The sequence below is a fragment of the Varanus komodoensis genome, unplaced genomic scaffold (assembly GCF_004798865.1).
Source record: "Varanus komodoensis strain SLA01 unplaced genomic scaffold, ASM479886v1 scaffold15, whole genome shotgun sequence".
Taxonomy (NCBI): domain Eukaryota; kingdom Metazoa; phylum Chordata; class Lepidosauria; order Squamata; family Varanidae; genus Varanus; species Varanus komodoensis.
In genome coordinates, this window is record NW_025335440.1 from 26064699 (window position 1) to 26077711 (window position 13013).

Here is a 13013-nt window from a genome sequence, read left to right on the forward strand (position 1 = left end):
AAAATCAGAAAAGGGTGGTGGCAGGAATATTTACAAGTGCAAGAAGCTGAGACTTTTTTTATCAGCAGCTTGCTGAAAAGATAAGGAGCTGGGTCAGCCCATCTCTGTGGCCACGCTCTCTTCGCCTTTTGATTCTCTTAGGGAAGAACACAAGGAGCTGCTGACATTTCTACTTAAAAGGAAGAATCGATGGATCTTTGTTTCCCACTGCCTGCCTCTTTGACCTTATTGTGTTGCGGAACAGAAGAGAGAGAAAGAGGAGTCCGGAGAGGGGAGTTCTAAAGAAGATATTTGCACTATGCAAACCCCAGACAAGATCACTGCTTTCTGATCAACACAAGGGACAGTGTTATTTGGCTGTTTCCCTGTTTGCTGCTTTGGCTCATTTCAAATTCTTGCCCCGCGCGCAATAAGTCACACTCTGTCCAGCCATCATCCCTGTATTGACAGGCAAATGTCACCCACGTTTGACTGACGTCCAATTGCTCCCGAATGCAGAAGCCTGATTTAGGAATCAATTCAGTCTATTTGTTCAATGCAGCTTTGTTCTTCCTTGTAGTCATAAGAAGTGGTCCTTGCTTAACAGCTGCTTCAGAGAACTACTGCTCAAATCACAGAAGTCAGATGGCACGCTCACCTTACTAGGGACATTCGCCTCCACCACCAGCATGGGACGAGTGAGCGTGCGCGCGCGTGAGCAGAACGCTGTGCAAGGAAAGAGGAGTCAGTCCAGCAACAATTCCTGCTTGAGGGGAAAAATGTACTCCGACTTGGCACAGAAACTTCTTCCTTGTTTCTCACATGCCTCTTCTTACAGGGAAAACCTACACTGCGGTGACTCTTAGCCTAATCTACTTTTGACTAGATTCCAAAGTGGCACTTCCATAAAGGAATGAAAGCTCTTTTATTCACTGCTGCAGATTGATAGTGTTTGGCCAAAAGGCAGGGAGAAGCCATCTGTAGCCCACGAGTGTCTCATTCTCTGCTTATGAGTTACAGCAACACCGAGCGTGAGGTGAGGTTTTCCCATGTGTTTTAGTTAGCGAGACATCCTCCCCGCACATCCTAGTGGCAGGAGGGGGGCTTTTCCGAATGGCTTTTGCTGGGGTGAATAGAAATGCACCGCCCTGCTAGTCAAAGGGATATTTCATATGACAGGCAGAGGCTGCTGGGGCGTGGGGGGGGGGGCATTCCACAAGAAGCAGGTTTGACCTTTAAATTCTGGACCAGTGATCTGAAGGTTATCCAAAAGGTGCTTCGCAGACCCCCCCCCCCCCCAATTCCCCCCCCAAAAAAACGTTACCCCCCCCGGCCCACCAAGGGAAAAGCGCGCGTTTCTCTGGTCTGGGGGGGGGGGGGGGGGGGGGGATAGTGGCGGGGGGGAGAGGGAGGAAGAGGGGAGGAAAACATTTCCCCACACTTGTCAGTGAGATGCCAAACTCTCCGTGAGTGGGATGAGCGGAGCAGATGCTGGGATGAGATGCCAAAGCGTCTCCCCTTTTCCCCTGCGCTTCTGGGCGCTTATAAATTACCCCGGCGCCTTCGCCAGCCTCCTCTTGTCGTGGCGAGCGGCTGCGTGCGCTCGACGCCTGTGCTAAGCTCGAGCGAGCGATAGAGCGAGGGAGCGAGCGAGCGAGCGCGGCTTCGGGGGCCCGGCGGCTCTGGCAAGGGAGCCAGCCAAGGCTGAGGACGAGCTCCTCCGTCTGCCTCTCGCACGCAGCGGGGCGAGCAGGCGGCTCTCGGCTGCCCTCGGAGAGTTGGTGCTGCGCGGAGGACTCGGAATGAATGAGTGAAGGAAGGGGTGGAAAAGAGGCGAGAGAGGGGGGAGGAAAAAAAACCCCGCGGGAAGGCAGCGAGCGAGGCGACCGGGAGGAGCAGAAGGGAACTTGATTCGAGCTGGCACAGGCGGGAAAAAAAAGTCGATCGCCAGCAGCTGCATAAAAGTGTGAGCGGCTCCTCTCCAGGGTAGCGGCGGCGGCGGCGGCAGCCACAGGTGCCCCAGACCGGGAAGGCAGCGCGGCGGAGCAAGAGGGCGACCGGGACTTCGCCTCTGGGATCTGGCGAACGACGCCTTTCCGCGCGTCCCTCCCCGCCGCCGGGAGGAAGAGGGCGAGAAGCCCCCAGGGACGCGGGGACGCTGCCCCGCGGTGATTTCGGCTCGAGGAAGTGCCCGTCCCGCCATCAAGATTTTGTCCAAAAGCAGACAAGAGGATCGCCCTGCGCTGAGCCGCCTGGTGGGCAGCAGGCGCCGGCTGATCGCGGCCGGCGCGCTGGGGGTGGTCATGGTGCTGCTGCTGGTCATCCTCATCCCGGTGCTGGTGAGCTCGGCCGGCACGTCGGCGCACTACGAGATGCTGGGCACCTGCCGCATGGTCTGCGACCCCTACGGCGGCACCAAGGCGCCCAGCACGGCGGCCACGCCCGACCGGGGCCTCATGCAGTCGCTGCCCACCTTCATCCAGGGCCCGAAGGGCGAGGCCGGGCGGCCGGGCAAGGCCGGGCCGCGCGGGCCCCCGGGGGAGCCCGGGCCGCCGGGGCCCGTGGGCCCGCCGGGCGAGAAGGGCGAGCCCGGCCGGCAGGGGCTGCCGGGCCCGCCGGGGGCGCCGGGCCTGAACGCGGCCGGGGCCATCAGCGCCGCCACCTACAGCACCGTGCCCAAGATCGCCTTCTACGCGGGCCTGAAGCGGCAGCACGAGGGCTACGAGGTGCTCAAGTTCGACGACGTGGTCACCAACCTGGGCAACCACTACGACCCCACCACGGGCAAATTCACCTGCTCCATCCCCGGCATCTACTTCTTCACCTACCACGTGCTCATGCGCGGCGGCGACGGCACCAGCATGTGGGCAGACCTCTGCAAGAACAACCAGGTGCGGACGCGGGAGAGCCGGTGGGTGGGAGCAGGAGGCAAGCGCGGGAGGGCCGCGGGGAGCGAGGCGGCGCTCGGGACGCCGTGGCTGGGGAATCCCAACCCACCTTCTGATGCCCGGCTGTCTTGGCAGCACTCTCCATGCCCTTGGGTTGCTGCTCAGCCGGCAGAAATTCAACAGACCAAGCTTCACCTGTTGAATGTCTGCGGGCAATGCTTTCGAGAAAAGGTGGCAATCCTAACACCAACCCAATTAAGCGGAATGGGGAGAGGGCCGCCGCCTGCAAGGGATAGCTGGCAGAAAAGTACGTGTGTATGCGGGCTTGCGGGGAGGGGGTGTTCCAAAGACATGGGTGTTGGAAAGATGCTAAATTCAAAGGATGCCTTGACTCCAACGCAAGGTATTCGAAAACACTGCTAATTTCACACGTTCAGTCTGCACGTGGTAAGGAAGTGAGAGTAGGATGGGCAGCAGAGCCCGGGACTGCTGAGGTGTTCCGGGACTGAGCCTGGCTTCTGGAAAGGAGCTTCGGTAATTTCAGGAAGCAGCAACGGAGCGGGAATTGGAGCTGGGGAAAAAAGGGCAAGTGAGCGCATGTAAAGGAGCGATCAGTTTAGCTTGCTTCCGCCGCCATGCCCAGCGGCTTCAATGAGTATGCGTGAACTGTGGAGTAAGGATTGATGCCTACTCGGGATTACTTAAACTGCGTTAAGGCGCAATCCGGCGCGTGTTTAGGCAAACCCAAATCCTACAGTCTCCAGCCTTCCCCATGCAGCGCCTATGAGCAAACTAAGCATGGCTGGCTGTGGAATGCTGGGAATTGTAGGATGGGTCTGTCTAAACATGCGCCGGGTTGTGCCTTTCCTTACTCCTGAGCCCCCCCCCCCCCGCGTGTGCCCACGATCCATCGCCCATGCTGGAGCGCCCTTTTCCTCCCCCTTTCGCTGTACGTGACTTTTGGACTAAGTGGTCCCTTCCCTTGCCTATCACGGTCGAGCAGAATGTGGATGATCGGCCCGGGCGCTTTGTTTCCCTCCCGCGTGGAAAAGAACAAAACGGAGCGGGAGAGTCATTTGGCAACGGAGGGGATGGGAGATGTGGCCCCAAAGAGCAGCGCGGGTAGGAAGGGGGTCGGGGCCCTGGAAGAGCGCTTTGGCGGCCGTAGCTGGAGCATGCTGCGGGCCGTTCAGTCCTCCGTATAGGGAAGATGGCACGGTAGGGCAGGGGCGGGTCAGCCCCAGGAAAGAGGGCCGGCAGGTCAAAACCTGCCCAGGTAAGGTGAATGAGAGGTTCCGAGAGGAGGAAGAGGCGGCCTATCGCGGGTTATGGCGAAGGGGCCGCTGGTTCCCCTGGTGGGCCGAGAAGTGCGACACAGTCTGGGAAGCGACCTGGGAAGTAAGCAAGCGAGGCGGGCTCGTGGGGTAGCACAGGGCCCCGCTCTCTCCTTTCCCGGTGCCCGGACTTACTTCCACTATGGCGGCCTTACGTGTGTGCAAGGGCCTCGCCTCTAACAACGGCTGGCGGAGAGAGGCCGGCGAAAGGCCGCGTTTTCCTTCTCCGGGCCAGCGTCCGCAGTTTGCTTTGCGCCCCCGCGGCCTGTGCAAAAGACCGAGCCGCAGACCGCTAACGGAGGACGGGGGCCGAGTGAAGCGGCGCTTCTGCTAAGGGCCAGCCTCGTGGCGGCAGAGCCCCTTTTGGAAAGGAAAAGGTGGCGGCTGCGTGGAGCAGAAGGAGCAATGCCTGCCGCATGGCGAGAAGAAAACTTTCGGCGCGTCCACCCCAAACTTCCCTCGAAAGACGGCTCCATTGCAAGCGCAGGGGACTCTTTCTAGGCACGCGTGGCGTCGTGGGGATTCAGCCCCACTGTACTGCAACAGAGGGCTGTAATTTTGAGGAGACCGCGTGGAATGGCGTTGCTGCAGTGCAGTGGGACTGACCGACTCTCACGGACGGACGTGTGTGCAGGATTGCGCCCCGATTCGGCAAAGGATTGACCAAAGGGATCGCTAGGGAATGCACCTGCCCCGTGAGAAATTAAACGGGAAGAAAATGCCAAGGGAAGGGAAACAACGGCAATTTTCTCTTACTCCGCAGTTTTGCAATAATGAAAGAAAAATCCTGTTAGAGCCCAACATATGAAAGCAAGCGCGCGAGCGTCAAATGCTAGAATAAGTATGGGAAACATGAAGAGAACGGCAAGCAAAGACCGTTAGGGGAGCAAAAATAGTTGCTTTGAGGTGGATGCCATGAGGAGAAGTGGTGAACTCAAGCCATTTTGTGAGCCGCCCAGAAAGTGTCAGCCGCTGGCCAGTACAGAAATGGAATAAATCAATACATTACTATCACTGCTACGATTAAAACCAAGCTTATGGAGTTATGGCAATACACACACAACAAAATCCATGCATGTTTACTGGGAAAAAACCTCAGTTAAAGAGTTGGGCTTACCGCTGGGTAAGTGTGCATAGGATTGCAGACTAAAAATCTTACCTTTGCATTGCAATGACATAAGCAGATAGATGAATAGCATTGTACTCCGGGGAGTAAGGTTTTGTCAGGGTGAGGGTTGTGTTACTATATTATTGCGATACTGCTTTTTTAAAAAAAGCATTCCTTTCCAATTGTTGGCAAAATTAAAGCCAAACAAACATTCTTATTTGAGCCATTGCTTCCTCTCTCCCTTCCCCTCTGCAGTTCTTCACTAGGCCAAACATTAAATATCATGAGATTCACTGGATAAATGACATAGGAATCATCCATTTTAATTAGTTTAAATGGTATTACAATTGCTTGCTTCCTTTGACTCTTAAGTGGCCCCCAGGGATTTGGCTGTCATATACATACATAGATGTGGTTAACATATCTGTATACTTGTTTGCCTTCATTATTCTCTGTGTAAGCAAGATTGATCACTGGATAGGTAAGAAAATTGGTCAGAAGTTGCCCCGCAATGTCCAGTTGTTAGCTCATGGATCAAAATATGTATGACGACAATCATTACAGGCACATGCATAGTTACATATAGATATTTAATTCCATAAAGGTGGAATTAAAAAGTAACATTTTATCAAACCATGCTACTTGTAAGATTAGAAATAAACATAAATAAGGCATCCTTATTAGAAAGTGTTGTAGGGTTTCCATTTACTACCACATATTTATGTCCACACTGTGCTAGGGGCTGTATAGAAAGCAAAAATGGCACTGTTTATTCATTGGGAGTTCACTGACTGCTGCATTCAGTTTTACAGAGACTACCTCAGAATATTGCAGGTCCCCTTTTATTATTTGCTTTTTACATATGAACTATCATTACAGATAGCACAGTGAACATGATTTTGCTGAATTCTGACCATGGTTTCAGAAAAGCTGCAATATGGGTTTCCATATCTATGTAAAGTACTTGAGACTGAAGGGATTTTTTTTCTCCTGAAAGGCAGAATAATGAAGTTGAAATTGCTGAACACTGGTACTGGGGAATACCAGTGTACCATAACCAGATGAGAGCCCCTTTCAGTCACTCCAGCTTTGCGTTGAATACAGGATCACAGATTGGGAGCATCAAAGGCTGGTAAATTAATCTGATATGCCACTTAACCTTTTTGTTTATTGTTTCTCACAAGTACTGTAAAAATGAAAGCATGAGGACATCAGTAGTAATTAATCAAATTAGTTAATGCCTCTTACATAAATAGTATCTTTTAAAATGATACCACATTGTTAAACGTTAAATACAGAACAATCAGTTTTCATGTCTCACATATACATTTATCTTGTTAACAGATAAAATAAGTTTCACTTTTTTGGTTATTAAAAATGCCTGCATCTCTTTAATCCTAGATGGAAATAAAAATTGTACACTGTATGACATTTTTATGATCATAAATATTAAAATAAGCCTGATGATAGACTAAGTACATAATCCTAGACATTTATAAATTGCTTAATTTAGTCACTATGCAAACAGAACAGGCAAATATCGATCACGCGGTACTGAGTTTAGTTTATGCAGTCATAAGAAAACCTTATGCCAATTTTTTATATTCGTGAGTAGTGTGAATACATTGTTTTATGGATGAGGGACTGTGCTTTGATCTTAAAAAGTTAACGGCTAATGACTTGTGATAGTAGAATTTTCTATACAAAATATTGTGGGGTGGACAAATTACCTTCTGAAGAGAGCAAAGTGTTTCAGATTCAGTACTGTAATGAAAGAAAACATCAGTGCTGGAAGTGTATATGACTTGTAGAGAAACAAAAAAATAATTCAAGAGCAATGTATATTGGATATCTGAAGGACTCCCATGTAACACATTGCCTTCCTTAATAGTTAGCTTAAATATAGAAGTGCTGAGACTATAACATAATTGGTTTGTTTGCAGTTTTAATGTCCCTGTATACCTCTACTGCTCAGTGAGGTGAGCAATCATGAAACTTATGTAACGTATGCCACATTAATTGTTTTAATTTTGAGACACCTTTAACATCTGCAGCAATACACTTAAGATTCTTCTGAGACTGTCCTTGTAGGCTTTAAAAAGAAATTGCATTGGCTACCAACAATAACAACAAAAGAGGTAAAGAGATCATAAAGGCAGCACATGGAGATAGGATTGAGGTTAATACAGACTCAAGGCATTGTAGCTGTACACAAAATGACTGCAATCTGCAAAGTATTTTTAGGAGCTCAATCAATAAATCTTTCGATTCTTGTAGTGCAGACAATGTCCATTACTGCGGAGTGTGTCCACTGTCTCTATATAGAGTTCATAATGATATATGAAGTACATTTAATGCTAAAGCCAGTAGCACAATTCATGCCACTTTGTGACAGGAAAAAAAATAGTAGTTGTAATATAAAATGTTACAGAATTCAATATGTAGCATCAAAATACACTGTGAGTAGAATTTGAGAAATAATTTAAGGAGTCATTTAATACAGTTCAGGCATCAATTCACTTCAACTCATGTTAATATAATCATTCAAACACCCCCCAACACACCTTCTATTGCTTTACTATTTGTAATATCAGTAATGTTCTCAGAAAAGGATAGTTCCTAACAATGAATATTTCTGCTGCTAATGGTCTGAGGCCATCAGCTCCTTCCAGATGCTCATTAATCGTTAGAAAATAGACTATATAGTAGTTACTGCTTAAAGAGTGGTCAAGATAGATCACTTCAATAAACAATGTAATATTTTTGAAGCAATGAATCCAAAGCAGAACTACCTAGGATGTATCATTATACATTATGTCAGTTTAAATTAGAACATTCGTTAAGCAATTACAAATCTTTTAAGCCTTTCTGAACCTTGTTATATGATGCAGAAGAAGAGTTTTTCCTGCTTCTCTGATTTCTAAGCTTCATAATACCCTATGAGATCTAGTATGGTGAAAAGTCTTATGCATTGTTAACACTTCTGTATTAATATGGGATCATATCACATGAAAATTTAATTTGAAAACCTTTCATCGAAAGGCATTCATGGACATTTTTTCCTTATTGTACTTTTTCCAATTCTGAAAAGATAAAAATACAGCAGATTGTACGCCAAGCCATGCATTATTTCTTAGTTTAGGTTTGCAAAAACACATAAATCACTAACAGCTCTGTATAACTGCTGGAATAAGAACAGGCAGGTGGTATGCTGCAGTAATATAAACTGTGTACAAATAAAAGGTTAAATAGTTTAGGCTTGTAACTAAACTACATATAAACCATCAGAATGATTACATTCGATTAAGCTGGAGTATATGCTCCTGCACTTTAATTACATGCTGGACTAAGAGCAAAGTTGATTCAAGGTTCCAAAGACAGTTTCTTAATTATCTCAAATTTAGTATATAGTGCTTTAGAACATAAGCAAAACCTAAAGCTTGATGACTTCTAAAATGCTGTTTATTACGCAGAACTGAATATTTCTAAGAAGATCATAATGAATGGGGAAATGGTGATATTATGTAGTTACTCCTATTTTAACAAATGACTTTTAAACCACACTCATTTGGTGAGTTTGACTTGACTATATTGGGGTGCTGCCTGTTCTTCCTATGTCCTATGTAAATTTAATCTCAGCAATACAATCCACTGATTCAAGAGTCAAGGCATCAAGTGATTGTTTTCTGTTCTTATCCCCAGGCTCCACCTCTATGATCACCTCATACCATTTTATAATAGGCCTGATTCTGATCCTGAACAAATAGGAGTCAAGTGCAATGTTAGACTGCTACCTCTGTTTGAATCTGTACCGAAGACTGTGGCCAAGGTTTCCCCTCTCCACCTTGTTTTATTATGTGAGGTTGTACTAGCCTGGTGGAATGTGTGCCGTTTCTTCTCAGTTTCCCATGTCATATTACAAGTCACTTTTGAACACTCTCTATGGTTTGTCACACATCATAGGAGATATGGTTCCAAGGGAATCCAGTCTGGAGCTCTTCTGGACTCATGGAACTGGTTTCACCATTCTTTGTATCTTGGCCTAAGTAGAGAGTACCAGTTGGGTGAAGTGGCTAGTGATGAATTGCAAAGTACTGATTTTGAATCTGCTCATAAAATGACTTTGGATCTCAGCCGAATGTGAGAATGAAATGGAATAACCCTTATGCATTTGTGCTTCCCTGATCTTTGGAAAAGATGGGATATGAAAGGGGGTCATAATAAAGGCATAGTGTGTCGATTTAGTAATAGAAGGAAGTTTTTGGTTAGGGATACCTGCTGAAGGATGGAGGAATATTCAAGCAAATAAGGTGACGGTTAGTGGCTTAAGTGTAAATGTTTTGCTACAGCTGAATCTGCTGCTATGGTTGGTGACCACAGTGGTAGCGGACAAAAAATTCTTACAATAATTTTGTTTCATTCTGCAGTGCTTACCAGTATTACAATTGTAAATCAAGTTTTTATGCATTTGTTTTATTTAGGTGCGAGCCAGTGCAATCGCTCAGGATGCAGATCAAAATTATGATTATGCCAGTAACAGTGTAGTTCTGCATTTGGAGCCAGGAGATGAAGTCTACATAAAATTAGATGGTGGAAAAGCACATGGAGGAAACAACAACAAATACAGCACATTTTCTGGATTTATAATTTATGCTGACTGATAATGAGTCAAGAACTAAATCACATTCTTCTAAGTGATGGATTCACGTGGCAAAAATCAATGAATCAAGAATCCCAGAGGATACTGGCTGTGGACACCTCAGTAATGGGGCCAAAGGCTACCTGACTCACGTCTGTACAACCCAGAGAAAGAGTGTGTTAAAATATAGAGCAAGTTAAACAGATGTGTGATCCACTATCACCAAAGCAAAATACTCCCTGTTGTTAGTGTCCATGTGAATGAAGTCTTATATAGATCACAACTTTTATAGAAAGAAAAAGAAACAAACCTTAAGGCACTGAATTATTTCTTCAGCTTATATACTTTTGGTGTGCTATGATCTTGCTGCTTTTATCCATCCATCAGCTTTGGTACTTGTGACTGACCTGCTAACTATGATGCGTGTGGAGCCAACTCATAGTATGTGGTGAGGAATGATTTTACAATAAAAAAGATGTAACTAAATTTTCATTCCCTTCAAAGGAATTATTTGCCTAGTCCTTGTATTCCCTTACTACCTAGAAATAGAAATGAACCTGCTTCACATCTTAGTTCTAATTTTACTGCAGAGAGGTGAACATCACATGTTTTAATATCTGCAGCACAGTTGTGTCTAGTTTTCTGCTATTGCTCCAGTTCAGTGATTTCTTACTGGGGTAGGAGCATCACAGAGTTTAACAGAGTTCCAGCACCCGGAAAGCGTGTTCCATTCCATTCGAGGGAGGGAGAAAAATCCATGCGTAATCCATTTGTACATGCTAGTGTGCTGCCTCCACTGCCGTCAGTGGACATTGTGCACAAGCAGGAAGGCCGCAGGTTCACTGAAGTGCATGCAGGGCTCTGAATCTGCATGCGTGCGAGCAAAGCATGGAACATGAAGGCTCTGTGAAATAGTTTAAATAAAGAATGCCATAGCCTGATAAGGAAGTTAAAGGCACAGCTTGAAATTTTCATTAGGAATATGATCTGGTCTTTACTGTTTTTCTGCCAAGCTGAATGTGTGATATTCCTGGCCACCATGCAGCTGTGCATATCTTCTTTCACTGTAAATGCCTTCAAGTGCAACCACAGGAATGAATGAGTGCCATTGACCTATTTGGAAAACCAGTAAGAGTTGACACTCGGGAGCACCATTTTTGTAGTGATCAATCAATCAAGCTCTGTGGCCAGTTTCTTAGTGATTACGGTGAGGGAAGCATGTTTTACTGCTTCCTGTTCTAATATCTTGCCAAATGTAACCCATTTACTTTCTTCCATAGAACTCAATGGCATCAATCCCCATTTGAGCCTACGCTTACCTGCACAATTTCTTCCTGTTCCAGTTTGTCGGGTTCCATCTGCAAATAGCTACAGCTGTACAGAACCTTCTGTCCTGTGATGCTTTCCAAAGTGTTTGCAGTATATAGATTAATACAACCAAACAGGGATAGTGGTGCCCACTCAGCACCTTCCTTTTGAACATGGTGCCAATCACATTAGGAAGGACCTACCCTATTAGATTCATTTGTTTGCAGAAAGTGATTCCATATAGTTCAGCACTTTCAGGAAGCAAGTGCCCAAAGCAATGATCTGTGTATATATGAAATGAGAGGTGTCTTGCAGTGCAATGCTGTACATGTCTGTTCAGAAGTTAATTCCCATTGGGTCCAATGGGACTTATTTCTGGAGAAGTATGTATAGGGTCATGCTGGAATGTGACAGAATGAATGTTGGTACCTGGCTATTTTTATAACAGTAAACCTAACCGTAGAGGAGTATGTCCCACAATGTGTACAAGATGGATCATGCTAATAGGCTGCTACACAGGAGTGCCAGAAAAATGGCAAACACCATAATCAAATCTGCCATTATCTGTGGTTTGGATTGCACTGAGCATGGGCAGATAGTTTTTCATTGCTCCCGTTATTATTTCTGTAATAATCCTGTAACACAGGCCAGTGTAAGCCTAATTTTACAACTGTGAAAAGTGATAATGGTTTTGGCATATGAGTCTGTAGCTGAATGCTGAATACTATTTGGAATACTATTCCTTATACTAGATTGGATTCAGTGGATGGAAGGGCTTTGTCATGGAAATGTGCTTCTGCCCAAATTGTAGGGATCCCTTCTGCAGCAAGTAAAGCCTCGGGACCCCCTGTGTAGCGTTTTCAAGGGGCTGGAGTGGTTGTCATAAGAGCGAGCATAGAATCCTTTTCTGTCAGCCCAGCTGCATGCACCCAATTCCGAATCCAGCTTACCATTTTGTACTTGCCCTTACAGCCTCTACTACACAGATATATTAATAACAAGACCCCTGAAGACACGTGTTTTTCATGGATTATTCTCAGTCCGGCCAGAATGAGTATTCTGAAGCAACTAATCTTGTATATAAATTTCTAGTTTCTGTTTTGGTTTTTATTAACTTTTTTATATATTTACAAGTTTTACTGCCTCAAACCATTACATGGAGTTACAGGAATACTAGATGCAATCTTATACCTATTCACCTGGGAATGTGTGCCATTGGCCTCATTTGGATTTAGATATAGGTAGATAGGTATAGGATTACACATCAAAGGGTACAAAATGCATTTGTGATTTGTTTCATCATTAGTCCAATACAAGGATATCTTTTAAGCACTAGGTTGAAGAATAAATAATGGAATTGTTTAATATATGTATATTGTTAGAAGAAAATTATGCCAAGGAGAAAGTATCAAATGTGGGAAAATATTTATTTTAGCCTATTTTTCTTATATAAAGGGGCTCAGAAAGGACTTTTCAATTATATTTCCATAAAAAAGCCTTTGACACATTAGTGCTTCTATACATAATGTGTTCTGGAGTAATTCTTTAAAATACCCATTAACAATTTATAGTGGAGTTTCTAGGAGACCCTTAATTGTACTGTGGAAGTCCATGTGTGAAGCACTTTCCTGATATGTTTGCTGCTACCACTTGTAAATGTATTTATGTGAAATTATTTTCTGCTGAAACCAGTAGGCATTATCACCATGTAAAAAGTGGTTACAGTCAGCATGTTGGAGAGCATCCACAAGAGAAGC

The 13013-nt window shown here is 45.7% G+C and overlaps 1 protein-coding gene across 1 annotated transcript; it reads left to right on the forward strand.

Moving 5' to 3' along the window:
* The first annotated feature begins 2282 nt into the window (after window positions 1–2282).
* On the forward strand, window positions 2283–10086 carry C1QL3 (complement C1q like 3). Its single transcript, XM_044425100.1, has 2 exons — window positions 2283–2870; window positions 9791–10086. Exons 1-2 carry the CDS (start codon window positions 2283–2285, stop codon window positions 9968–9970), a joined length of 768 nt encoding a protein of 255 aa, XP_044281035.1. The 3' UTR covers window positions 9971–10086.
* The last annotated feature ends 2927 nt before the right edge of the window (window positions 10087–13013 follow it).